We start from the raw sequence: 26,120 nt of genomic DNA, 5'->3' as shown, positions 1-26,120 counted from the left end.
GCTGCTCCTGGTCCTCTGCAGCACTCCGCGCAGGCCCACCCGTCGCTCACCGGTCCTGGGTCTCCCGCCGGCGGCTACGCTTGCTCCTGCGAGCCATGCGGCCCTTGGCCACGTTCTTCCGGGCAGGGCCCACCTTGATGGAGGTGTTCTCCAGGGCTGTGGTCCGCAGGGCGATCTTGTTGCCGCTCTGCGGGAGGGATGGCGAGGGGGTCACCTGTGTGTCTCCCACCTAGCAAGCCCCCCCACGCACTTCTTCATCCGTCAGAGCCCCAGATCCTATCTACCCACTTCTCGCCTACTGACCTACCACTCACTGGGCCAAAGATGCGTGTCCGTCATCTGCCCATCCATGCAATGAGCTGCCCACCTGTCCACCCACCGGTCCTAGGAGCTCTCCAAACAAGGCCCTGCCTCCTGGCCTGGGCCCACCTCCCCACCCCCAGGCCTCAGCCCCCCTGAGGAAGATAAAGATAATATGGACACCCCCAGCCTCATAAGGCCAGGGTGAGCCAGAAGGAGGGCCAAACGTAGGGGCACCCAGGGGGCAAAGGAGGATGTACGTCCTGGGCAGAGGGGAGGGGACATGCAAGGCCTGGAGGTGGGACCAGGTGTGGAAAGGTGTGGTTCCAGAGGGGACAACCTCAGGATCAAAAGCTGAGGGGTCACAGGAGCAAAGCAGTGGGGGCAGACCTGGGCCCCTGAGGATGGACGGGACGTGGGGATTCTGGGAGCCCCAAGGGTAGGCAGAGTGGGGTGGGGGTCTGGAAGTCCCAAGGGTGGGAAGATGGGGGGCTGAACCTTCAGCAGCAGCTCAACGACGTCCATGTGCACCAGACCCAGGACTGACTCCCCGTTGATGTGGGTGATGAGGTCCCCAGCTCGCAGGCCCGCCTCCTGGGCAGGGCTTCCTTCCTCCACGCTCTGGGGGTGGATGGTAGGGTCAGGGGGCTTGGGACCCACAGCTGGAGACCCCGGCCCAGCTGGGTCAGCTGTGGGACCCCAGCAAGCTGCTGCCACTCACGTGGTTTCCTTGACCTTGGGTGCTGGCAGGGAGGGAACGGGCCCTGGGCTGGGGGGAGGCAGGACATCACACCCAGGGTGCATCTGCGGGCGTGGGGCGGGAGCTTCGTGCCCAACTGAGGTCTCTACCCCTCTGTCCATCCCTGTCCGTCTTGCCCCAACCCCTTCCTCCTAAGTAAGAGGGGCTGCAAAGACCCAGGTGGCACCAGCTCCCTGCCCTGGGCTCCAAAACCTTTCGGCCAATGAGCTTGCTTTCCCAAGACTAGAAAATGCGGCTCCCAAAGTGAAGTGCCTTGCCAGGGTGAAGCTAGACTCAAACCAAGTCCCGCTGTTCCTGCCCACCCCGAGGCCAGCTCACCCAGACAACGTGGTGCACGGTATAGACATCGCTGTCGCCCATGTAGACGCGGATGGCCCGCAGGCTGAAGCCGTACTTCTTGCCCGAGCTGTGGATGACAATGGGGGGCCGCAGGCTGCCGCACACGGGGGACGGGTCTCGGCTTGGAGAGGAGTCTCGGGACGACGGGTTCGAGGACAGCGAGCGTGGGGACAGAGGGCTCATGAGGGGGCCGCCGCTGCCATCATCTGCAAGGACACGGGTTGGGGGGGGGTCACCCCCTCGCAGGGACGAGGGTGGGGAGGGCACCTCCCCTTCCCACCAAGCGGACCATTCTGGCTGCTTTGCTGCTGCTCTAGTGTCCCAGGCACGGCCCCCCGATCAGGCCTTTGCACATGCAGTGCCCTCCGCCAGGAATGCCGGCCCCCCCCAGCTCTCCCCGTGTCTCGCTCCTTCCCCCTTCCTGTGGCACAGCCCGAGCCCCGCGGTTACAACAGACGTGGACGGACAAAGCAAAGACGAGGCTGGGCCACGTGCGTTACCGGCCGTGATGATGAGCGACAGGGCGGACACTGAGGCGGACTTGGGCACACGGCCCCCGCTGGGGGAGGCCCGAGACTTCTCGGGAGCTGGGTCTCTTTGGCCCCCAAGGCGGCGGCCTCGGCCAGCATCCAAGGCCCGTGGTGTTGAGTGCCGTGTACCGATGCTGTTGCTCCGTAGGCGTGCGTGGCTGAGGGCGGCTGGGTCAGCTAGGGGTCAGCAGGGTTGGGGGTCAGCCCGGCCGGTCTCACCACTCAGTCCTTCTGCCCTCGGCAGGCAGAGCCCCTTCCTCCCCGGTCAGCGTGGACCCTAGTTTGGCTACCTGGCCTTTCTTTTTTTTAAATTTTTATTTTTTAACGTTTTATTTATTTTTGAGACAGGGAGAGACAGAGCACGAACAGGGGAGGGTCAGAGAGAGAGGGCAACACAGAATCCGAAACAGGCTCCAGGCTCCCAGCCGTCAGCACAGAGCCCGACGCGGGGCTCGAACTCACGGACCGTGAGATCATGACCTGAGCTGAAGTCGGCCGCTCAACCGACTGAGCCACCCAGGCGCCCCTACCTGGCCTTTCTTTAGAGGGTTCTCTCTTCCCACACTTCCTTCCTGCACTGCTCTCCCTGGAAAGCTCCACTCTGCAAGTCCCTTCCTCTAAGCAGCCTTCTCCCACCCGTCAGACCCCCAGCACCCCTCAGAGCTCTGCGGTCTCACCCCCCTCTCCAGTCCCATCCTGACCCAGTGAAGCTGGGGGTATCACCCCTAGACTGAGAGACAAGCTGAGGCTCGAGGATTCTCTGGGAGCCCTGGCCTCTCCTATCTTAAAGCCTTTGTTAGGCGAATGGTCTCTCTGGGGAGCTCCTACTTATCCTTCAAAACCCATCTCAAATAGTCCCTCTGGGAAACTTTCTACAACACTATCCCGCCCACCCTGGACCTCACCTACCAGAAAGGCTTGAGGGCTTGGGCATCACTGGGGTGGCTGCTGGGGGTGGATCGGGCTCCCCCAGAATGAAGATGGGCCTCTTGGGGCCCGCAGAGGCTGCTGGGCTGGCTCCCTCATCCTCTGACGAGAAGGCAAACTTGGGCATCGTGTCCAGGCTAATAGTACTCAAGAGAGACGGGCTGGGGCCCCGCTCGGGCTGGGAAGACGACGGACAGGAAGTACCAGAGGACGTCCAGGACCTCAGGCTGCTGCAGGGAAGGGCCAAAATCACACTTGCCAGGCGCCGTCGCCCCGGGACACCCAGTTACCCCTGGCAGCCAGATTTGAACACTCAGCCCAGAACCAGAGGGAATTCGTAAATACAGGGTGAGTTCCCTCTGCTTGCCCCGTCCTCTGCCCAGAGAATTGGCGTTTTTAAAAACCCAGCTTCCGACACTCATCCTCTAGTAGACATTGATTATTTCTGTTGAGTCTGGTCTTTGAGGAACGGACAGGAGTTTGTTAGCGAAGGGTATGCTGGCAGAGGGAACGGAGCAAGCAGAAGCCTAGCAGTAGGACAGTGCACGGCGGCTTTATGCCTGCTGTGGTAAGGGACGCAAAGCCAGAGGCAGCAATGATAGGGGCCACGCTGGCAGGGGTCTGACAGGCTAGCCAGTGTGTCTGACCCTTTTCTCCTGGGCCACCGGGAAGCTCCTTGCAGTGTTAGATTTTGTGGTTCCACCTCCCAGCAGGCTCGGAAGCTGGATCTGCTCATACTCTCCAGCCCACCTACCGAATATCCATGCTCAGGCGGCGGCCATACTCGCCCTCGCCGCTGCGCTCCCACCCTTCCTCCCGGTCCTCGCTGAAGCTCCGTTCGGCGAAGGTTGGCGTGGGCTGGGCGGCCAGGAACTCGGAGCTGCTGTAGACCTGGAAGAAACAGAAAACATTAGTAACAGTTGGTGTTACTAATCACGAGTCCGACTCACGATCCCAGGGTTGTGGGATCGAGCCCGGCATCGGGTTCCACCCTGGGTGTGGAGACTGCTTGGAATTCTCTCTCCCTCTGCCCCTCTCCCCAACTCACACACACACATGCGCGCTCTCTCTCTCTCTCTCAAAAAAAAAAAAAAAAAAAAAGGAAAAAGAGTGAGCTTAGTTGAGTGCTTCCTATATGCCCCGTGCTTCCCTGTGAGTCACTTCCTTAAATCCAGACTCACCACATCCCTAAAAACAGCAGAGTAAAGACGCCCACTGTACAGACGGAGAAACTAAGGTTCGAAGGGGCCCGGCTACCAAGGGGGCCGCAGCCAGGGTTTCTGCTGCGGATCAGGGTGCTCTGCCTGGGGCCCAGGCCCACAAGCAGCAGGGAAGGTTTTCTTCATCAAATTAGAAACCAAGGAAGGAAACTTAAGCTTGTGAGGCTATAAAATGTGGCACCCAGCACAGCAGCACTGGTCACAGTCGCCCAAAAGTGGAAATGACCCAAATGTCCACCAACGGATGGGTACACAAAACGTGGTCCGTCCACACAGTGGAACACTACTCAGCCACAAAAAGGAACGAAGCCCTGCACACACGATACCGTGGGTGAACTCTGAAAACATCCAACTGAGTGAAAGACACCAGACACAGAAGGCAGACTGTGGGTGGCCCGGGGCTGGGGGAGAGGGGAAGGGGAGTGACTGCCCACGGGATCGGGGTTCCCTTTGGGATGATGGGAACGTTCTGGAACCAGAGGTGATGGGTGTCCCGACCTTATGAATGCGCGGAATGCCACCGAATTGTAGTTTAAAATGGCTACGATGGGGCGCCACCCCTTTGACCTCTGCCGCTGCAGCTGCTGCCCCTTACGCCACCTCCCGGGAAGAGGGGGAGGCAGGAGAGGAGCCCACGTTTGTCCGGTGGCTGCTTTCTTAACTGTGTTCGCCACGTAACTGAAATCACTGCTTGAAGTGTTGGCATTCATGTTAATTATGGATGCAATTCTGCGTATCTTACTGTGACTCCGAAAACTGTGGCGTTGGCGTCGCGGAAAGGTACGTCATTTCCAAGGTCATTTCGTTAAAGGGAAAAACTCTACCCCGCCCCCCCCCAATCGATCAATCAACCAATGAATCGAACGGCTCTGATGGTATATTTCATACGTATTTCAACCACCATCACGACAGAAAGCAGCAGAACCCCGCCCCCAACCTCGAACCAACATTTTGCAACATCCCCAGTGCCGTAGCTAGGTCCCCGGGCCCACCTTGCTGAACCGGTGGGAACATGACGAGAACTGGGGGATCTCCGTGGATGACTCCTCGTCGTTGGTCTCCTCGTCCTCGGAGCCCAGGTGGCGGTAGCGTTCCGAGCGCGCTGCAGGACGGAAAGGCACGTACAGCCCACCCGATGCCCCGAGGCGGCCGCGAGGGCTGTGGGGTGATCTGGGGAGGGCGTCCCGGGGTGGGGAGACACGGTCAGGGCAAAGACACTGAGGTGGGGCTGTGTCTGGTGTATTTAGGGGCCATGGGAGGCTTGAGTTGGCAGAGTGAGGACCTGGCGGAAAAACTCCAGCTGGGTCCCTAAAAACCGTGGGACTGTGGGTGGGGATTCTTGTGTCTGACCCTCGGGAGCCTCGCCCTTGAGATGGGTCACCCAGAATTAGGTGATCGTGTGCATCTTAAACATAAAGGATGCTCCCCACTTTACAGAACAGGAAACAGCTGCTCAGAGAAGACCTCTGACACGCCCAAGATCACACAGCAAATTCTAGAGGAGGTGCTGGAAGCCTAGAGCATTTAACCTGTGTGGCTGGAGCCCCAAGTGGGCAGAGGAAGACTCGTCTGAGCCCGCCCACAATGTCGGAGGGGCTCCCTCCACAAGGCAAAGCGAAGCGCCCCTCCCTCCCGTGTGACAGATGAGGCACCATCCTTGGTCAGGGCTGGACGCTCAGGAGGCTGAACCTGCTAGGGACGCCAGGCAAGGGTCTGCCACACTCAGTGCCTTGGTTTCCCCTCCCACAACCCAAGAGGATGCCGTGGCCTCCGGACCCCAGAGGCACAGGAAATCCCAGCCAGGGAGGGGGCAGCTGCCGGCAGACACGCTCTGATTACTCAGAAAGCTCCGGAAGTCAGAAGCTCCAGGTCCAGGGCGAGGTGCTTGGGTGGAGACCCTGGCAGACATCCCCTCCCCGCCTCAGGGGCTTGTGGGATAGCAGAGCCCACCCCCCTGACCCCCCCCCCCGCCACTTACTGTCAAAGTAGCTGGTGTCATCCTCAGCTTCGAGCTGTGGCACGAACTCAGCTTTGTGTCGCAGAAGCCCTGCCCAGTCCAGTGTTCGGAAGAAGGGGTGCTGTTTTACCTCGTGGGTGCCACCTGCCAACACATGCCTGGCTCGGCCCTGCGTGTCCCTGTCCCCCACTGCCCCCTGGGCCAAATCTGAGCCCCGACTTGGCCAACACAGAGCCGTAAAGATGGCGAGGGGAACAGCTGCTGTTTAAGAGCCTGAAGACAGACAGAATTGGGGCTAGCCCCCAGGCCCTGCTCTTTCCTCTGCTGGATTCCGAGATCCCAAAGCCCTAGGAGGGCTTTCTTTCCAGCCTTCTCTATGCATTTCTACTCCACGGAGCAGAGAGCTGACTGCGTGAAGGGATCCTGTTCCCCAACCTCAGCCCCTGTGGTCCTCTCCAGTGGCTAAGCTTCCTCATGGACATAACCCGTAGCGGCTGCGTGAGTCTCAAATAGTCCTTTCCCCGTTAACTAGGTGGCTGGGGAATCTGAACAGTGGGATCCACTGGGCTGGGCCTTTGAGGACCTTAGGACATACCCCACGGTGACCTTGTAGGCTCTCACTCAGCCTCAGTGCCCCCTTGTCTGCATCCGACCCAGATACCCGCTATTCCTTCAAGGTCTTACGCTAGTTCCCGGTGAACTCCTGTGCGTCCTTCAAAACCCCAGCCCCAAGTCCCCCTTCTCTATGCAGCCTCTCCCCATCCCACGTCCACATACCAGTGCCCAGACGGTCCAGTGGGCTCTGTCGGAGCAGCCTGGTGATGAGGTCCTGGGCATCTGCCGGAAGGGCCTCATCCCCTTCGGGCCACATGATCTCATCTAAAATGAGGAGAGGGAAAAATAAATCAAGTCAAATTAAAAAAATAATAATAAACGTAAAATAAAATAAAAGAGAGTGAGAGGGTGAGGACAACCCTTCATAGCACCTCCAACCACCTCCCCTCACTCACTGTACTCTAAGCCATCAGCCTTTTCTATTCCATCAACACACCAGGCTCGGTCCCACCTCATACACAGCCTTTGCTGTGGCTGCATCCTCTGCCCAGAACACCTTCCCCTCTTCTACTTTTGGGACTCCCTGCTGCTCCTTCAGGTCTTTACTCACACCGTCACCTTGGCGAGGCCTCCATGACCCTCTATTTAATGCAGCGCCCCCCCCAAGCCCCCGCCCCCACCACCTCTGGTACCCTATCCCCTCCCCTCTTCCTGCTTCTTTTCCTGGGCACTTTTTTTTGTATCTGATGTTCCCTAACTTGCGTGTTTATCTCCCTTGCTGTCTCGCCCTTGGCCATGTCCCCAGTGTCCAGCTGGGGCCAGGCACACCGCACGTGCCCAATCCACACACATAGCTGCTCCCTTCGGTAGGGAAACTGCTGCCCAGAGCCCCAGGGCGGCCAAGACTCGAACCGGGGCCACGGTGGGGGAAACGCACCACTGACCACCTGGCCGAAGAGTTCCTCGGGGGTGTCTCCGAAGAAGGGCACACAGCCCACCAGGAATTCATAGAGGACGACACCCATGGCCCACCAGTCCACCGGCTTCCCGTAGCCCTGGCGGAAGATGACCTCGGGCGCGATGTACTCAGGGGTCCCGCACACCTGGGTCAGGCAGAATGGGGAACAGGAGGATGGCCTCCAACTCCAGAGAGACCACGAGGGGGACGGAGAGGCCAAGGCCAGGCTGGGAACGGGGGGTGGAGAGAATTACGGGGCGGGGGGCGGGGGGCGGGGGGGGGGTGCGGTTTATTTTCTCCTTCGTGCTGCGAAGTCTCCCCGCGTCCTGAGGGTCAGGATCCAGATAGAGGGGGGGGGGGGCGGCCCCGCACCCAGGGCCACCTGCCCACCCGCACACCTGCTTGTCCACGAACTCCCGGGTGTCCTTCTCGATGTGGCCCTCATAGAGGTTGGTGGCCATGCTCATGAGCCCAATCTTGGATAGGCCGAAGTCGGTCAGCTTGATGTGGCCAAGTGAGGTGATGAGCAGGCTGCGGGTGGGCGGGTGGTGCGCTCAGGGCTGGGGGGCCCGAGGTGCCTGGCTTCTCACGCCGCCCCGGAACCTGGCGCCACCCCAGGTGGGCTGAGGTCCAGCCAGGGCGGCTTAACTCCCCCGAGGGGGTCGGAAAGCACTTCCCGAGCGCGGGCACGTCATCACGAGGACCGACAGGTCTTGGGCAATACTGCCAATCTGGCAAACGTCTCGGTGCACCCACCGGATGCATCCGGTGTCGCTACTGAGCACCTACTGTATACTCCGCTGTTGGAATTTACATCTCCCGAGAATCATACCGTCTCCCCACTGTGCATGAAAACGTCTGAAACCCACAGTATATTTTTGCACACGTGGCCATTTTTTGTTTTCACTAAATGCTTTCTTTGCAAGCCCTCGTTATTTACGTTTCCTGTCGAAAAACGAACATACCTTGAGCAGCTGCTGTATACAGAAATATTTCTGTGCACCTCCTGAGGGCACCCGTTTTTAAAACCTTGTACACCTCCCATGCGCCCTGCTGTTCTAGTTTTCCCGTCGGCTCAAGGATATAAACGCCTTGCCAGATGACAGAACCATACGCACCACCTTTAGAAAGTCGCCGTTTCGCGCACCTCCTGGTACCTCGGCTGCTTAATTTCTGGAGAGCTGCGTATAGCCAAGTGGTTTGATAAACCGTTTACTTGGCACAGAACTGCATCCACGGACTCTCTAAAGGAACGATTCTGTGCACCCACTGTCTTTAAAAAGTTCTGGGGGTGCCGTGGTGGCTCAGTGGGTTAAGTGTCCAAGTTCGGCTCAGGTCATGATCTCACGGTTTGTGGGTTCGAGCCCCGCGTCGGGCTCTGTGCTGACCGCTTGGAGCCTGGAGCCTGCTTTGGAGTCTGTTTCCTCTCTCTCTGCCCCTCCCCTGCTCGCGCGCTCTCTCTCTCTCTCTCTCTCAAAAATAGGTAAATGTTAAAAAAAAAAAAACAACCTTTCCTTCTTACAAATGAAATGATAATGAAATGATCCGATGCCTGGGATATGCTTCAAATTGCCCGGCATGGGGGGTGGGGGGACCCAGGGATGGGGAGGAAGCAGGATTGGCCAAGCGTTGGAAGCTGTGGAAACGGGTTGAATGTGGGGAGTGGACGGGGGGGCACTGGACCCTTCCTTCTGTTCTGGGCTGAGTTATGTACCTCCAAAGTCACATGTTGACGTCCGGACCTCTAGTGACTACGAACGTGACCTTATTTGGAGACGGGATTGTTGTGTGATTAGTTAAGAGGAGGACGTCCCTGAGTACAGTGACCCCTCATCCAGTATGACTGGTGTCCTTACAGGAACGGCATTTGGACCCAGACATGCAGAGGGAGGACGCCATGTGAAGAGCGGGGCAATGTCGCCACAAGCCAAGAAATCACCAGAAGCTGGGGGAGGGTCCTGGAAGAGATCCTTCCCTGGGGACGTCAGAGGGAGCCCTGCTGCTACCTCGATCTTGGACTTCTGGCTTCCAGAACTGTGAGAATTAACTTCTATTGTTTAAGCCGCCCAGTTCTGTGCTACTTTGCTCTGACAGCCCCAGTGAATGAATGCGCCTTCTCTTGACTTTGGGATGTATTTGGAATTTTCCAAAGTGAAAGGAGAAAGTATCTCTCTCGCGTGTCTATCATGTGCGCCTGTCTCCCTGAACCTTCGGGGGCTGGGCGCCGGCCTGTGCCATTTTGCAGATGGGGGTCCCGAGCCTGGGAGGGGCAGGTGCTGCCTTGGGGTCACTCAGGAGACCCCACCCCACTCTAGGATGATCCACAGACCTGACGGCACAGAGCATATTGACAAGTGTTGCGCACAGAGGCCCAGGTACATGGCAGGTGCCAAATACACACTTTATTTTCTAAGCCGCTGGCAAACTACAAGACGCCTGAAAACGTGCAGGCTCTTAATGCTGATGTTCACACCCCCGTGCAGCAAGAACCTAAGAAACTCGGGGCGCCTGGGTGGCGCAGTCGGTTAAGCGTCCGACTTCAGCCAGGTCACGATCTCGCGGTCCGTGAGTTCGAGCCCCGCGTCAGGCTCTGGGCTGATGGCTCGGAGCCTGGAGCCTGTTTCCGGTTCTGTGTCTCCCTCTCTCTCTGCCCCTCCCCCGTTCATGCTCTGTCTCTCTCTGTCCCAAAAATAAATAAAAACGTTGAAAAAAAAATTAAAAAAAAAAAAAAAAAAAAAACCTAAGAAACTCGAGCTCCTGGCCTGGTATCCAGACGGCACTTGATATCAAGAGCAGCCCCTTGCTCTATAAACAGCAGGTGCTCAATTAATGCAGGGGAGAGTGCCTTGCAAATTATGTAGGGGTTATAAAGCACGATGGATTATTCACACACGCGTCTCACGGTCGCCCACAGAGGACCTGGCATGCAGTAGGTGCTTATCAGGTGCTAGAGCAAAATAAACTTCCCAAGGCTCTCAGTGAACATCTCTTCCTGTCTTCCCTGCACAAACACACAACAGGTGCTCAAGACATGCACAGTCCCTTTCTTCACACAGAAGGTCTTGCAAAGGGCACGTCCCTGTTCCCTGTATACAGCCGGTGCCTCCTAAGTGCACGTTCTCTCCTCTTGTGCGCGGTAACTCTGTGAGTGCACAGTCCCTTCCCCTGTGCGTTGTGTGCACACTAAAGTGCACATTCTCTCTTTGCCTGACCGCATCTCCGTAAATACAACTATCCTCCCCTCGCATACAGCAGGTGCCTCTTAAGGACCTGTCCTCCTCTGTATGCACCAGGTGCCCAAAGTTGCCACTGCTCCCTGTCTTCCTGCTGCCAGGGGCCCACGGGCCAGCAGGACCTGGATAGGCGGGGAGCTCTGAGCAGCCCCAGACCCCAATCAGAGGCCCCGCTCCCAAAGCCCCAGGCTGCTCACTTGTCAGGCTTGAGGTCCCGGTGCACTATGCCGTAGTTGTGCAAGTACTCCAGTGCCAGGACCGTCTCGGCGAAGTACATGCGGGCCATGTCCACGGGCAGTGGGCCCATGTTCTTCAGAAGCGTGGCACAGTCACCACCTGTTGGGCGACAGATGCGTTCAGAGGCCCTGGGCTTACGAGACCCCCCCCCCCACCCTCCTGCAAAGCATCCCTGGTCTATACCAAACCAAGGCGGGGAACCAAGAAGGGCAGGAGGGAGGGCAGATCCAGATTCCTGATTCTCCCTTGGCAGGGCAGCAGCCCTGCGAGGACACGGTTCCTTACCCTGTACACAGCCAGTGCCTCCTAAGTGCTCATTCCCCCTCCTTGCCTAGAAGGACCTTGAACAGTGCACACCCCTGCACCCCCTGAAGGCCCTGCTCATTCTTTAACTGCAAACCTGATCCAACAACTCTTCTCCCTGGCCCCCAATCATCCTGGCCCTTCCGACCCACACGTCCCACCCTCCCTCCGTCCTTGCTCTTACTTCTGGCCCTCAGGCCTCTGCTCACTGGTACCCCCCCCCCCCCTAGGATGTCTGGGTCCCACCCTCACACACCTCTTTGGACTCCCTCAGCCCCAACTGCCCAGGTTGGACCCCCCCCACCACAGACTGAGGAGCTCCCAAGGCAGGCTGGGACCCCAGGGAGGCCGGAGCAGACCCTAGCTTGGTCAAAGGAGGGACTTTCTTCTGGGTAGGTGGTGAGCTCCCCGTCACTGGAGGCATGCAAGCCCTAGTGACCGCACCTTCCACATACTCCATGACCATACACAAGTGGCGACGGGTCTCGAAGGAGCAGAACATGCTGACCACAAACGGGTTCTCGGCAAAGGTGAGGATGTCACGCTCCACAAAGACCTGCTGGATCTGGTTGCGCAGAATCAGGTTCTGCTTGTTGATCTTCTTGATGGCAAAGCGCTGCCGTGTGTCTCGGTGCCGCACCAGGTAGACAGCCCTGGGGGAGCCGGGTTCGCCGAGGCTTGAGACCGAGGCCCGGGCAGGCAACGGGCCCCGACCTGGGCCCAGAACCCAACGTGCCAGGCCTCTGCCCGCGCTGCGCCCTACAGCCGGGACACCCTTTCTCCTTACCTGGCCCCTCTCCAAAAGCAGCCACCCTATGGGTTTAAGCTGCCTTTCTTGGTGTCACATCGATATGACAGAGATGGCCCTTGGCTCATGTCTTCACGGCAGACTGAGACCCCTGCAGTCAAAAGCCCCCTGGCACCAAACTCAAAGTGCTCTAAATAGGGCCCAAATAAGCAGATTTTTGACCGTTGAGAGCTTGCCAGCTTTGCATCCGTAGTGAAACGATACCAAATTTACTAGCCATCCGGAAGACGAGCCCTGGGGCTAAAAAGACCCCAAGCCACTGCTCCCTCTTGGAGCTCCCTGACCCAGACTCCTGGCAGTGCTGCTGAGCCACATCACCCAGACGCACAAGCCCCTTCTGGATAGTCTTATCCTGTGAAGGACTCCCCCTCCCACCCCAGCCCCACGCGGACCTGTCAAAGTAGCACTAAAATAACGCTCACTGCTCACTACCGCCACCACGGGGCCATCTTTTTCCTTGTATACCTAGAACTCCCTACACCTGGGGCAGGTAATGGCCTAGACCGTGGCGGAGCCTGTCTGGGACCCTGGCCTGGCTGTACTGTGTCTCTACTGCCCTCTTCAGGCCTCAGCTTCCCGGACTGCACATTCAGGGGCCGCTGGACCTCAGGCATCCCCGTGGGCGGCTGAGAAATCAGTCCCTGGGGGACCCGAGGACTTACCCGTAGGCCCCGTTGCTAATGAGTTTGATGGTCTCGAAGTCATTCTCACACGGCTTCCTCCGCGATGGGCCGACCAGGGCACGGCTCTAGGGGGCAAAGAAGGGTCAGGGTCCTGCCCCACCTCAGAGCAGGCCGGGCTCTTCCTGCCTTCAAGTCCCAGCCACTGGTCCCGACATCTGATGCTACTTTCTCCTTCCAGACTTCTCAAACTCAGCTTCTGAGTTCCTGAGCTTTGGCTGGAGCCACGTCCTCCTTCCAGAAAACTCCTAGACATCTTCCAAAACGCCCCTTTCCAGTATCCCCTCCAGCCTTGCCCTGTCCAACCGCCAGGGCAGGGCACTCGCCTCTACCTTCTCCCTCAAGTCACAGGCATTTACTAAGCACCTACTACATGCAACACGTCCGCACACCCAGCCCCTCCCACGGCTGCCTGATCTACCTTGAAAAGAACCCGACAGGTGGGGGCGTCAAAGCTCTGTGACTTACCTCCGGGGACTCAGGTGCTGGAGGCTGTCCTCCCTCTTCAAGGTGACTCAGAGGCACCATTTCTGTGAGACAAGGGAGGAGCCTCAAATGATGCCTCCGTGCCTGTGCCTCGATCGCCCAGAGATTTCCCAAGGCCTCCAGGGCTCATCCTGGGGACGTAGTGCCTCCCTGACCGGCTCCCACGATACCATCATCGCATCATCGAGCCCCTACTACGTCCAGACCTTGGCCAAACCCAGGCCAGAGTAAGCAACGCCTGAGGAACTTTCCAGAAGGACCCGTGGGAAGCCCAGCCTCTGAATGGCACAGCCATCATCCTGGCTCCGAGCCTTGGGCCTGTTAACACAGGCTGTGACATGGGCCCTCTGGGTCTTGGCTCCTAACATCCTCCTCAGCTGAGGGTGTGGCCCAGAGGGAGCCCCCCACCCATGCCGTTTTCTGGCCCTAGGGCTTTGGCAGAGGGGCGGCCCCGAGTGAGCGGCTGGTGCACATGAGCCGTGATGATGGCGCTGAATCATGACAGTGTCTCACGGTCACGGAGCAAGGCTGGGATGGGACAATGGGGTCTCACGGGTGAGGGAGGTCTGGGTTTGAATACAGCCTCTTTTACTCAGTAGGTTCCCGGCCGGGGGCACTGGATAGATGACCTGCCCCACAGTCTCAGCTGCCAACTGCCCGGCCACTTTCTGCTTCCTCTGACCCCGGGGCCGCCCACGGCACCACCTGCCTTCATTGGACAGCCAGGCACAGCCGGGGCCACACAGCCAGTCGACAAGCGGTCTGGCCTGGGGCCCGCCGAGGTCTGAATCCCTGCTCGACCTCATCTGCCTGGAGCCTCAGCCTTAAACGGGGACAGTGGCAGCCCAGTCCCAGGGTTAACAGAGCAGCGATGCTGGGCAGACGCCAGCCACTGTGGCAAAGCCCTGCTGACCCCACCACCTTCTCCCAGCTTTGCTTCTTCCTCAGCTCCAGTCGCTTCCCCCCTCACTGTTCTTCCCGCACACCTCAGGGCCTTTGCTTTCACCCTCCCCCCCTGCCCGGCTCACCCCCTCTCTTCCCCAGATCTGTACCTGGTCACCTCTCCATCCGCCAGGACTCGCTTACACATCAACCTTTCCCCAGAGCCTCCCATGGCCGCACCTGGACCAGGTCAGGTCCAAGTTCGACGCTCCCCAGGTCCCACGTCTCAGGTGCACGTCTCCTGACTCTGCTGTCTGGGGGGAGTTCTTGACCAGCTTGGTCAAGCCCACGGGTTGGTTGTCCTGTCCGACTCTAAGTCCGTCTACTGGGCCACGGTCAGATGATGAAATCAGGAAAGTACTTTGGGGACTCGTGGGAGGAGCGGTGGCTCCTCTTGGAGCCACCCCTTGGCAGGTCAGAGGTCCCACTTACAGCTGGCTGACCCAGGAACCCCAGGCACTTTCCCACAGTGGGCCCCACAGGTGGCTGAGGGCAGAGCCACAGAGAGACGAAGGACATCATGGCAGCTGTGGAGTTGACGGCTCTGGGTTCGAATCACAGCTCTGCCCCGGCCTCTCCTTGGTTTTCCCTTTCCACCCTACTCCCGTCAGCTTACCCTCGAGGGGGTCCTTAGCCAGGCCCAGCTGCCCAATGATGTACTGAGGCAGGTCCGTCTTGATGCCCTGGCCCTCTCGGGCCTGGCCCTCGGCAGCCTCCAGCAGGTGGTAAAACTCCTCAGGGTCAAACTCCTGGGGGTGGCAGAGGGGCCGGTAAGGCGGGGCTTGTGCCCACCTCCAGGCCTTGGCCCGTGCCGTTCCCTCCGTCTGAAGCAGCTTCACTATCGGTGGCTCCAACTCTCCCCTCCAGATCTCAGCTCCTGGCACTTCCCTGGGGAAAAGAGCCCAGCCCAGCCGGGAGGCACCCCGTGCTCCTCCCCAAACCCCACCCGATGGGCATGTCTCTTGTATCTCAGCAGGACGGTTCTAGCGGCCTAGTCTCAACCGCTGGGCCCCACACCTGGCTGGGTGCAGAGACTCACCAGGCACTCAAGGAGCCTCGCCGGCCTCGAGATGATGATGAGCAGCTTCCGGACAAGCTGGACAATGAAGCTGACCTCCTCACTGTCCGAGCGCTCGTGGGCCTAGGGAGAGGCGGGTGATGGCGTCGCCTGCAGGCCCTTGGCCCTGCCCTCCCCGGGGACCCCTACACCCACCCCCCTCCCCCCACCACCACGCACATCTTGTAGCAGCCTCTCCAGCTTCTCCTGCATCTCCATGAAGTAGCGGGAGGTGACAAGGGCCTCTCCAGACTTGGCCAGGCAGTCGCGGGCCAGCTCAATGATCTGGTGGTGGATGAAGCCCAGGACGCCATCGGCCAGGGCCAGCCGGGCGCCGGGTGCAAAAGCAGCAAGGAATTCTTCCAGGCGGCCTTCCATCTGTGCCGTGGCCTGGGCAGGGCGGATGGGACAACCTGGTCACTGGACGGGGCCGGTGGGGGGCAATACACACAGGTGGGGGCAAGACAGGCAGTTGTGGGGGAGAATGTGATGATGGGGACGACGGGGCCAGAGAACTGGGTGGGGGGGGGGGGAAGAAGCAATATGCCTGGGTTGGAGGGGGGCGCTTTGAGACAGAGAGATAGGGACAGACAGAAATGGAGAGATGGGGGGGATACAGCCAAGAAGACAGGGTGCCAAGGAGGGACAACAACATGGAGGGGAGTTAGGGCCGGTGCAGCCACCGGGCACTGCCCACCTTGGGGAACCTCTCCCGGTACACATGATTCATCATGACGATTTCATTGTCGAAGTTCCCTGTTGTGCGCCCCGGGCTGAAGGGGAAGGGGCAGGCGGGGGACAGTCAGCTTGTGACGTGGGACCAGAAATCCAGTCCAGGGGAGGGTCGAGGATCAGAGGCCAGGCTCGGACAGGGTCAGGGCCAGAGGTGGAGGAGGGGCCACAATGTGGGCCCCAAAGGCAGCCCGGGGAGGGGCCGAGGTTAGAGGTCGAGGCCCACCTGAGGCTGCGGGAACGGGGACGAAGGTGGGGTGAGCGGTGGCCGCCCTCCTCGTCAGCCACGCTCTCTGAGCTGCGGAAATGCTTGGACAGGAAGCATAGTTCATCCGGTGTCGGCTGGAAAGGAAGCTGGTGGAGGCGCTCCCGGGAGGATGAGCTCGACTGGCAGGAGGGGGTATCAGGGCCACGAGTTCACAGTCAGCGCCAAAGCCAGAACCCTAGCATCACCCCTCAAGGCCTAGGCTGCCTGCTGGTCATTAGATGTTAACACTCTCCTGCGTGACTTCTACGCATCCTTCAAAACCCCAGCTCTGATGCCCCCTCCTCCAACAAGCCTCGCCGCCTGCTCCTTAAGCAACCCTAAGACTCCCTCTGGCCAGGCCCTAACCCCACAGGATGGGGATGTCTGTGTCCTCCAGAACGGGGACTCCTTGGGACCGAGGCTGGGTCCTTTCAGGGAGCCATACGTTGCCCGGAATGGGGCACAGAGGGGGCAGCCAGGATGTTTGTTGACTGGACAACTATCCGACACCTTGATAAAAACCAAAGACGTGTCCCGCCCCACCTCGCACCCGCCTGTCTGCTGGCCAAGGTGGGACTGTGGGTACCGAGACGGTGGAGCTGGGTGTGTTGGTTCCATAGCCAGAAGATGGGAGAGATGCAAGGGACCATCTTCTGCCGTCAGCCCTAGAGGGGAGAACCAGAAGAGTTGGAAAGAAGGCATGGCCCCCGTGGTTTGTGGGGACTAAGGACGGAGACCGTGGCTGGCAGGTGCTGGCCCTGTTGGAGGAAGGATCTTCTGAAAAGGCGGCGAACAGAGGTTCAAGGTGAACAAATCCACTGTGTGTTTTCTCCTTGTCCTTCTGACACCTCCTCCAGGAAGCCCTCCCTGACCCAGCTGCCAGTGCCTCCCACATCGAAGCTCTGACCTCTGTGAGTTGCAGTTGCTGGGATACATGCCAGTCACCCCCTTGAGACTGAGGACTCCTCAAGGGTCGAAGTCCAGCCTCCCCCTTCCTCGGCCCCCGGCACAGGGTACGGCATGTAACGGGTGCTCGATAAATGTTAATGAGTGAACGAGTAACATTTAAATGCTTGGTCCAACGTCAACTCTAAGTAAATTAATGATTTTTAGTGAATTAGTGATTTTAGCCTGGATGGTGTGCCCTCCTCCTCCCCAAGGGCTCCCTGAAATTACCTGTCCATGCGCGGGACGTGGCTGCAGAAGGCCGCGCGTTTGCCGGGGGCAGAAGCCAGGGGGAGAGACCGTCACAGGGCAGGGGACAGGGGAGGGGAAAAGGCGAATGAAGAGGCAGGGCCAACCACCAAGAGCATGCCGCTGCCTGTCCCCTCACCGGTTGTGCTGAGGTCATCCCTCAAAGCCAGTGACCACTCACCTTCGGGCAAAGGGGAAGTTCACGGCCGACGCAGCGGAGAAGTTCCGAGGACTATCCAGGGGGCTGTTGCCTGCTGAGGAAGAAGCAGGCAGGGGAAACTGAGGCAGGGGGGGCAGAGACGGGACACCGCCCCTGCAGGCTTGCTCCCACACTCACCTGTTGGAACTGAGAGCGGAGACAGGGGCCGGGAGAGGGTTGGGGAGGGCGTTCCCACCACCAGGCTTTTGCGGTTCCCACTGCGGCAGCTGTCAGGGAGGTGGGGACAAGGTCAGGCGCTGGCCCAGGCCTCAGGGCTCAGAGGACCACGTGCCCAAGCCAGAGCGCACATGTGGCCAGCTTTGGGGCAGGACGGGAAGCCAGGTGTGACCACTGCCACTCTGCCCCCAGTTGGACTCCTGCATGGCCCTTAGCTCGGCCTTTGAGGTCTGGGGTAGTCATTTTTGACAAATGTTACCTACTGTTAAAACTCTTATTATTATCAGTGGTGGCATGAAACACTTCCAGACTCCTGGGGGACACTGCACATGGCCAGGAGCCCCCCGTGAGCCTTCTCACGCTTCTGTGTTCACCACCCCACCCCCACTCCTTCGCTGACGCCATGCCCCGGCCAGGAGCACTGGCAAATAAGGCAGAGAGTGGAGAGGACCCCGGAGCTCACTGGTGAACTGAGGCAGGTTCCCATTCCATTCCACGCACCCCTTCTCAGGCTCACTGCCCCAATCTCTTGGCGACCTTCCTCCCCACGATCCCCCCAAAATGCCAGTCTGATCCTTATAAAACCCCGAAAATCAGCATCTCGCACCTTAGGTCCTGTCCTTCCTGTTCTACCCAACTTTTGCCCACACGTTCCCCTCCCTCCATCCCCGTTGTCTTCTGGCTTCCAGACCCCCTGGCCCAGGCCACTCCCGCGCTTGCCCAGCCTCTCCCACCTGTGCCCCGGCCCCGGCCCCCGCCCTGGCAGAGGGAAATTGAGAGCGAACCGTTTCCCCACCTTCCCCGGTGCAGTCGCCCAGCAACGGCTCTGCTTGCTCGACAAGTGCAGCAGCCCACATACTCTGAGCCGCCAACGCAGCTCAGTGGCGCAGGGAGGGAGAGAGAAACCTCAGGGCCTTACGGGGCCAGGAATGGTGTCCCAGGCAGAAGGCACAGAGCAGGCTAAGACATGGGACAGCAGGGTCAGCCGCCGACCCAGGCATCAAGACAGGCAGGGAGGAGGGATCCAGCATGTGCACCTGCCCTTCTGAGCTTGTTTCCTCATCTGTACACCCTGCAAGGTGCTGGGAAGATCTGATGCACTACGTACACAGTGTTCAGCTCTGGGCCCAGCACTGGGTCGATGGCCGTGGGCACGTATATTGTCATCTTTCTCCCCACAACTCCTGCAGGGTCTAGTGCGCGCAGTGGGAGGGCAGGCAATGCCTCCCCGGTGAATTAAGTCACCCTTTGCCAATCCCAACAAACCCGGAGGTGAGAGACACCAGCTGCACCCACTTCCCAGCCGAGGAAACTGAGGCCACGGATGTCAACAGCCGCAAGGAACTGTCCTGTAGTCTGATGTACAGAAGCAAAAGTGAAACCCACAGGTTCCTGCAAGACTTCCTGCCAACAACCCCCCCCCCCCACACACACCCATACCCCCGCCAGTCCCACATCCTCTCCCAGCCCTCATCTGGATCCTCAGCTCCATGCTGCACCCCAATGCATCATTTATCACTAACAGCTGCCTTTGGGAAAAACACTTGGCCACCTCCCTCTCGCTCTCAGGCGGGGCCTTCTTGAAAAGAAAACACAGCCATATTTGAGGTCTCAAAGGGGAACCGGGCATCATTTGTGCACTTCCCGAGCAACTGTCTAGTGTCGACTATTTGCTCAGCCCTCTCTGGAGAAGGCCCAGGACGCGGAGAAGCTCTGCCTAGCCATTCAATAAACACCCAAGTGGGACAACACAGAGTGAGAATACGACAGAAAACGCTGGCCTGAGGCCAGCTTCCTGTACCCGATCCCTAAGGTGCCCATAAGCCCTCTGTAGCTCCACAGGATCTGGGAGAAGCGTCTAAGCCCTGAACCTAGCATTCCAGGTCCTTCAGCAGCTGGTCTCGGTGCCTAGCCCTCTAGGAACGCCCCAACCCAGCACCAGTGAAACATCTAAGAACAGAGAGGTTAAGGAACTGCCTAAGGTCACACAGCCAGGCAGTGGCTGGGCAGGAATTTGAACCCAAGTCCTGTAAAGTCCACAGCCCTTACTTGGCCTTTTCTTTTCAGAAGAGGAAACAGACTCCAAGAGAAGCCAGGCTTCGCTGGAGGCTAAACCCAGTATTTTACCCCCGTGACCCCGCTCCTGACGCACCACCTGCATGCCAGCCTCGTGCGGTAAATATCTGCTTCTGAAACATTTCCGCTAACTGAGCCCCAGGGCCAGACTAGCCTCAGTTTTTCCAAGAAGCTCCTCCCCAGGTCTCCCAGGCCTAGAGACCCGGGTTCGAATCCCGCCTCGGTCCCAAGTCCCTTCTGCCTGTGTTACCCCCTTAACTAAGACCCCGGCGGGCAGACACCCCACTCCGGGGTAACGACCGGCGAAACGAGGGTATCTGGGGTCCTAGAGGATACCTCGATCCCAAAGCGTCCCCCCCTGCCCCCTACCGCCGCACACAGTGGCCCACGCCACGCCGCCACGGGATATACTTCTGGCAACTCGTGTTTGCTTGGCCGGCCGCCGCGCCTTTGCCCGCACGGTGCCCCCTACCTCTTGGAGCGCTGCAGCAGCGCGCCTTTGGCAAGGCGGCTCCGGTGGCCTGGCGCAGCCACCGCCGTCCAGTAGCTGGGGTCGGACATGCTGCTTCTCTTTGTGCCGCCGCCGCCGCCCGAGACCCGGGAGGCGCGGGGGCGCAGCGGCGGCGGCGGCGGGGCACGAACCTCCGCGGCGGGATTGGCCCCAGGAGCCCCGCGGAGCGGGGTAGGGGGTGCGCGCCGCGGGGCTGGGGTTAGGGGGCGAGGAGGAAGCGCGCGCCCCGGAACGCGGCCGGGAACCCGCCCAGGCGAGCGCGGGGGCGGGGCCTCGCGGGGGCGGGGCCTCGCGGGGCGGAGCGAGCGACGCGGAAGCGAGGCTGGCGGACCCGCGTGCTGGCTTAGTGGGCTGGGCGTTGCCAGGGCCGCGGGCGGAGGGGCGGGGCGTTGCCAGGGCTGCGGGCGGCGGGGGCGGGGCGTTGGCGCCTGTTAGGTGAGGCGGTGGAACGTAGCCCCCTTCCTTCAAAACGTCAATCTGTTCACGTCTCCTTTTCCCTCTCTCCCCCCCGCGCGAACCCCTTCTGAGTGTGGCACTTGAGACCTATCCCAGGGCCTGGCCTGGCTCATGCTACCGTGCCCCACGGTGGCTCCCCTTCTTGGAATGTCCTTCCTGCCTGGCAAAATCCAGCGTCCCCTCTTCCAGGAAACCTTTTCTCGTCTGTCTGGCTCTGTCTTCTCGGGCTTGGGCTCCCTGAGGCCCCGGCATCTCTCAGCACTGGACTGGCAGAAAGGACGTGTTGAGCAAACCGAAAATCAGGGCATCCGACATGCTTTGCCTGTCTATGGTGACGGAAAGGCCATCAACTTGGCTACCCGACTCAGGGGATACCTGATTTAACTTCTGAGGCCTGTCTTCTCAAGTGTAAAATGGGAGGGAAATTGGGCTGATAGGATGATTACATGAATTAGACGTAAGGTGGCACCCACAACAGTGCCTGATAAATGTGTGATAAATGTTATTAGCATCAGGCTAACTTCCAGCCAGGCCTCTGTTTCTCCCTCTACAGATGTCCCCTCGGGAAAATGGAATGGAATCGGAGGCACAGAAAGGGCTGGGAATGCAGTACCTGTTCACCATAGAAATAGGAACGTCTGACACAGGAGGTAGTGAATTAGTGCTTCTTCCTCTCATGACCGTCCCAGAAGTCAGGGACAGTGTCACCCTGAGGGTGGCCTCTTCACAGATCACATGATGCTTTGGGAACCAACCCAGACGCTGAAGCCCAGACCCCATATCTGAGAAGTCATGGATAGGGGCCCCCGCCTGGTGTGTAACCCTAACTCCCCCCAACCTTCTTGCCGCGAATTTTGCTTCTCAGGTTTCTCAAGAGACTCCCCATCCTGCCTTGGCCATGGCCACGGTCACCCTCAGGAAGCTACTGGGTTTGTCCTCCTGATGCTCTCCAGGTCCCCTGGGCCTGGGTCTCAAACACCCCTCGCTGGTCATTCACTCACACGACATTTATTGAGTAACTACTGTGTTCCTGACCCTGTGCTAAACCCTGAGTACCCTGCCCTCAGAGGCCCCAAGTCTGGTGGGGGAAGCAGACAGTAAACAGCAAACGACTCAATGATCAAGATAATTTCAAATACCATAGTCAAGGAAGGAAAAGAACAGAGGTAACAAATGGCAAAGGGCGACTTTAGCCAGGAGACCTCTCTGAGGAGGTGACACATTGAGAAGAGGGGCCAGCCATGGGAAGTGTTCCCAACAGAGGGCGCAACTTGTGCAGAAGCCCTGAGACCAGACTGAGGGGAAGAGGCCAGCAGGACTTAACATGTAAACGTTGCAGGAAGAGTGCAGTTGTAACGGGAGAAGCAATGGGGAGCCATGGAGGACGTGCGAGCAGGGAAGGGGCATGGTCTGAATTGTTTGTCAATTCCGCCCCTCCCCACCGTCTTCCATGGGGAACAGGAGCTGTCAGGGGCAGGAATGCAGGTGGCAGGAGGCTAGTGAGAGGCTGTAACAGGGTCTGGGAGGACAACACTGGGGCCCGGACCAGGGTGAGGCTGTGGGGAAAAGTGGGTAGATTCCAGACCTGGTTTGAGGCCCAAGTAGAGATGGAATCATGGTCTGGTGTCACCATATGCTGACATACCGTGCCCACAAACCCTCCCCACCATGTGTGCCAGGGATGCTTCTGCGCAGTTCGTAAAGGAATTACCCGTCAATCCCAGCTGTGGTGGCACCCTATAGTGCCTCCGTGCCCCCCATTACTCCCACTGTGCTGGCATCCCCAGCAGCCACTTCTCCCACGCCCATCTGGCCTCAGTTTCCTCCTCTGCAGAACAATGCTGCAGCTGACAATCCACAACGCCTGTGGCCGTGGCAAAGGCCTCCCGTGAAAGGCTGACTAAGCCACCGATGCCTGGCGTCAGCCCCCCGCCCACCAGATCACGTCCCTCCCCAACTCACCCGCCCTCCGTGGCTCCTCGGTGCTTTTACAGCAAAACCACACTTCTGGGTGAATCCCTCTCCTAGGTCTCAGATCCTAACCCTGTCCGTAACTCAGGACCTGCCTCCCTCTGCTTGTGCTAAGTGACTATGTAAATGGCAAAGCCCCAGTGAGCATACAGAACCCTACCCTCAACCCCTCCGTGGTCTGACCATCCCAAGCCCTTCCCACCTGCCCATGCACTGTCCACACCCCTCCCAGCTCTATATGCTGTATGGTTCTTCGCTCCCTGGATAGAAAAATACAAATTCTTCCTGTCCCTGACATTCAAGGCCCCAGAGGGAACATTCTTCTGACGGTGCTTTTTATTGCCCCCTTGTCCATGAGGGCCGAATTCACGACCTTGAGTTCACGACCTTCTTCGATTACCTCCTGCTCACCACCACAGGCAGAGCCCTCCCACCTCCTTCCCATTTGTCCATGCCATAAGCATTAACTGAGCACCTGCTGTATACCAGGCCCCGCCCTAGAATAGAGAGGACAGATCCAGCTCTGGCCCTCAAGGGGCTCCCAAACCTCTGGGTGAGAAAAATAACCTAAGAATCACACAAGAAAACATGGAAATCACACCCGTAATGCAGTCTCAATGAGGGAAATGGACAGGCATAATGGATGTATCTGGGGCTTGGGAGGCCCTGAATGGGGGCTGTGTTCAGAAAAAGCTTCCTATCTGAGGGCTTGATAGAGACGTGGCAAACAAAGAAAGGAGGAAATGGAGCTCTGGGCAGAGGAGTAGCAAATGCAAAGGCCCTGAGGCTGGACCAGCTTATATTCTAGCAGCCCAGGAAGCCTCATGGCTAGAGTATGGTGAGCCAGATGGGGAGATAGATGACAGGGAGATAAGAGGTGGCAGGGGCCAGACTCATGGGGACTTGGAGGCTGAGGGGACAAACGTGGGCTTATTCCTAGGGTACTTGGAGCAGGGGAGGCAGGGACCCATTTCCTTGCCTGGCCCAAGGTGATGGGGCTCTGCTGCCCTCTGGTGGCTGGTGAGGAGGCTTTTCTGCTCAGAGCCCCAAACTCTCTGCCTCCATTTGCTCCTGGTAAACTGGCTCAGCTGTTGTTCACTTGGTGGTTGAGGCCAAGCAGTCGGTGTGAGATTTGGCCCGACACTCTTTCCCAGGGTACCTCTGCACAACATACTCTGATGTCCTGGGTTTCCTCCTCCCCTAAATGGGGGGTACAGCAGTCCCCACTGGATACCCCAACCTGGTCTAGGCCCCACCATTTTCTACCCAGATGTTATCCTGGCCACCTCCCTTCCTATCACTTGTCCTCGGCAGACCTTTCTTCCCCCAAGGCAGCCACAGAAGCTTTTCAATTCTTGGTCCTGCCTCAGGACCTTTGCACGTACAGTTCCCATTGCCTGGTACCTCTCTTCCCCTAGCTCTGCCTCGACCTTGGCTAAAACACCACCTCCCCCAAGGGGTCACCGTCTGAATGGCTCTTGTTTGTCTCCTCACTTGTTCACTGCCCACCTCCAGAGATCTGACTGAGAGGCCCATGAGGGAAGGATTACGTTAATCTTGTTCACAGCTATGCCCTTAGCATCTGGCTCACAGTAGGTACCTACTTAACGAAGGGAACTGTCTGTTGCCCAGCACCCAGTGAGGGCTCCAAATTGTTCTCTCTTCTCCCCACGAAAGGTCTATTGGAAAGAATCTAATCAGTTCGTTCATACTGAGGTATAAATGATTGATGGGCCATTGAATTCTAGACATGACTGACTCACACATCTGTCACCTCCCTGAACTTTTCCCAAGCCGTGCGAAGAGCCCACGACAATCCTGATCTTCCCTCCCATAGAGGGGGCAAGACCCTGAGATGCGCCAGTCACAGAGGCTGCCTCAAACCCTCAACAGACTTTGGTAGCCAAGCTGGCCCTGATGCTCGGTCCTCAGACGTACTGAACCAGGAGAAGTGGCGTCTCCTCTCAGCCTCAGTTTCCTCAGCTGAGAAATGGGGACAGGAAGGGCACCTCCCTCTCGGCTTGTGCAGGAAACAGAAGGTATTTGGTACAGGGCTGGCACTCAGTCAAGCTGGTTCTTTCCTCCTGACGCCACTTTGCTTGGTACAGTGCGTGGGGCTCTAACGGTGAACTCTCAGCTTTGTGTGTGTGTGTGTGTGTGTGTGTGTGTGTGTGTGTGTGTCTACATTCAGAGGGAGGAGCTTTCTGGCCAGCTGAGCTGGGTGTGGGGAGGGTCCTGGAGGTCACAGGCTGGAAGGCAAGGCTGATTCAGCAGGGAGGGCCCAGAGCAGGCTGGGAACCCAGCATCTGTCCCAGGGATGTCCTTGGGCCACAGCTCAAGTTCTAGCCTCACCTTGGCCACCTGTCGGATGGAGGACCTGTTGGCTGTGGTTGAAAATGGAATTTCCCCCATCAAGGCCCTAATGTGGATAGTAGTTTCATTTTATGGAGGGGTAAACTGAGGCCCAGAGAGGTGATGTCACCAGCCCACACAGTACCTTGGTGAGGAAGCTGGGTCTGGGCGGCTTCCAAGGTTCTGGGGTGTCAGGGCAATGTCCGAGCCCCGCCCCCCAAGTGCTGTCACTTACCTCCAGGGATGCAGGCCCAGTGAGGGGCTGCAAGGGCTGCAGGGGCTGCTGGGGCTCAGCAAAGATGGGCTCTGGCTGCTCGGAGACAGACTGTAAAGAAAGAGGCCGGGGACGGTGAACCTGGTGGTGGCCCCTGCGTGTGGCCGAATCCGAATTCGGACCCGGACTTAGGTTCCCTTAGGGAGAAGGAGCCCCCAAGGCCCGGGATTCTGGGTCTCGCCAAGGCCGCGGGGGTGGGGCCTGACCGATGACCCGGGAGGGCTCCCCGGAGGCGGCGGTCTGACTCGGGGCGACTTAAAAAGAGACGCGGGGGGGAAGGGCGGTTGTCTGTCTGCCTCTCTTCCTCCCTCCCCATTTCCCCCCTTCTTCGCCAAGCACTCACTCGAGGGTCAGCGCCGGGATGTGAAGCTTGTCCCTGCGAGACTTCATGCTGAGGCCGGGGTTGCGTCTACGCGGCTGGGTGCCAAAGCCCTCTTTGTGGCCCCCAACCCCTGATGGTGGCGCGATCGGACAGACCCACAGAGGCGGACGTGGGGACAGCACGCCTGGCGGGCGCGACGGACGCGCGGCGGCGGCGCGGAGGCCGGGCCGCCGGGGGCGCGGGGGGCGGGCTCTCTCCGCCTCGGGGCGGGGCTCGGGCCCCGCACCTGCGCGCAGGCCCAGCCCAGCAGGAAAAGT

At 59.0% G+C, this 26,120-nt stretch overlaps 1 protein-coding gene across 12 annotated transcripts in view; it reads right to left on the bottom strand.

The window, feature by feature from the left end:
* MAST3 (microtubule associated serine/threonine kinase 3) overlaps positions 1 to 26,120 on the bottom strand; it is a 37,445-nt gene that overhangs the window by 3,321 nt on the left and 8,004 nt on the right. Inside the window, exons 1-26 of one of the 12 annotated variants that reach the window (XM_030304448.1) lie at positions 25,825 to 26,006; positions 25,443 to 25,532; positions 17,803 to 17,891; positions 17,647 to 17,719; positions 17,448 to 17,468; positions 16,822 to 16,936; positions 16,251 to 16,411; positions 15,990 to 16,065; positions 15,473 to 15,682; positions 15,275 to 15,376; positions 14,852 to 14,984; positions 13,276 to 13,337; positions 12,790 to 12,875; positions 11,764 to 11,972; positions 10,977 to 11,115; positions 7,945 to 8,077; positions 7,526 to 7,691; positions 6,811 to 6,912; positions 6,055 to 6,177; positions 5,069 to 5,178; positions 3,611 to 3,747; positions 2,839 to 3,083; positions 1,900 to 2,106; positions 1,379 to 1,605; positions 799 to 921; positions 51 to 187 (exon numbers count right to left, since the gene is read on the bottom strand). In XM_030304448.1, the coding sequence (XP_030160308.1) occupies positions 51 to 187; positions 799 to 921; positions 1,379 to 1,605; positions 1,900 to 2,106; positions 2,839 to 3,083; positions 3,611 to 3,747; positions 5,069 to 5,178; positions 6,055 to 6,177; positions 6,811 to 6,912; positions 7,526 to 7,691; positions 7,945 to 8,077; positions 10,977 to 11,115; positions 11,764 to 11,972; positions 12,790 to 12,875; positions 13,276 to 13,337; positions 14,852 to 14,984; positions 15,275 to 15,376; positions 15,473 to 15,682; positions 15,990 to 16,065; positions 16,251 to 16,411; positions 16,822 to 16,936; positions 17,448 to 17,468; positions 17,647 to 17,719; positions 17,803 to 17,891; positions 25,443 to 25,532; positions 25,825 to 25,871 (3,323 nt within the window). In that variant the 5' untranslated portion in view covers positions 25,872 to 26,006. Of the gene's footprint in view, positions 1 to 50; positions 188 to 798; positions 922 to 1,378; positions 1,606 to 1,899; positions 2,107 to 2,838; positions 3,087 to 3,610; positions 3,748 to 5,068; positions 5,179 to 6,054; positions 6,178 to 6,810; positions 6,913 to 7,525; positions 7,692 to 7,944; positions 8,078 to 10,976; positions 11,116 to 11,763; positions 11,973 to 12,789; positions 12,876 to 13,275; positions 13,338 to 14,851; positions 14,985 to 15,274; positions 15,377 to 15,472; positions 15,683 to 15,989; positions 16,066 to 16,250; positions 16,412 to 16,821; positions 16,937 to 17,447; positions 17,469 to 17,646; positions 17,720 to 17,802; positions 17,892 to 20,389; positions 20,647 to 25,442; positions 25,533 to 25,824; positions 26,007 to 26,120 lie in introns of those variants that run through there. The other 11 variants (XM_030304435.1, XM_030304467.1, XM_030304443.1 and 8 more) reach the window with 11 other exon arrangements.

Source organism: Lynx canadensis, chromosome A2, assembly GCF_007474595.2.
Source record: "Lynx canadensis isolate LIC74 chromosome A2, mLynCan4.pri.v2, whole genome shotgun sequence".
NCBI classification, from domain to species: Eukaryota; Metazoa; Chordata; class Mammalia; order Carnivora; family Felidae; genus Lynx; species Lynx canadensis.
Note: the sequence above shows the minus strand (reverse complement) of the source record. Positions and strands in the feature narration are given on the sequence as shown.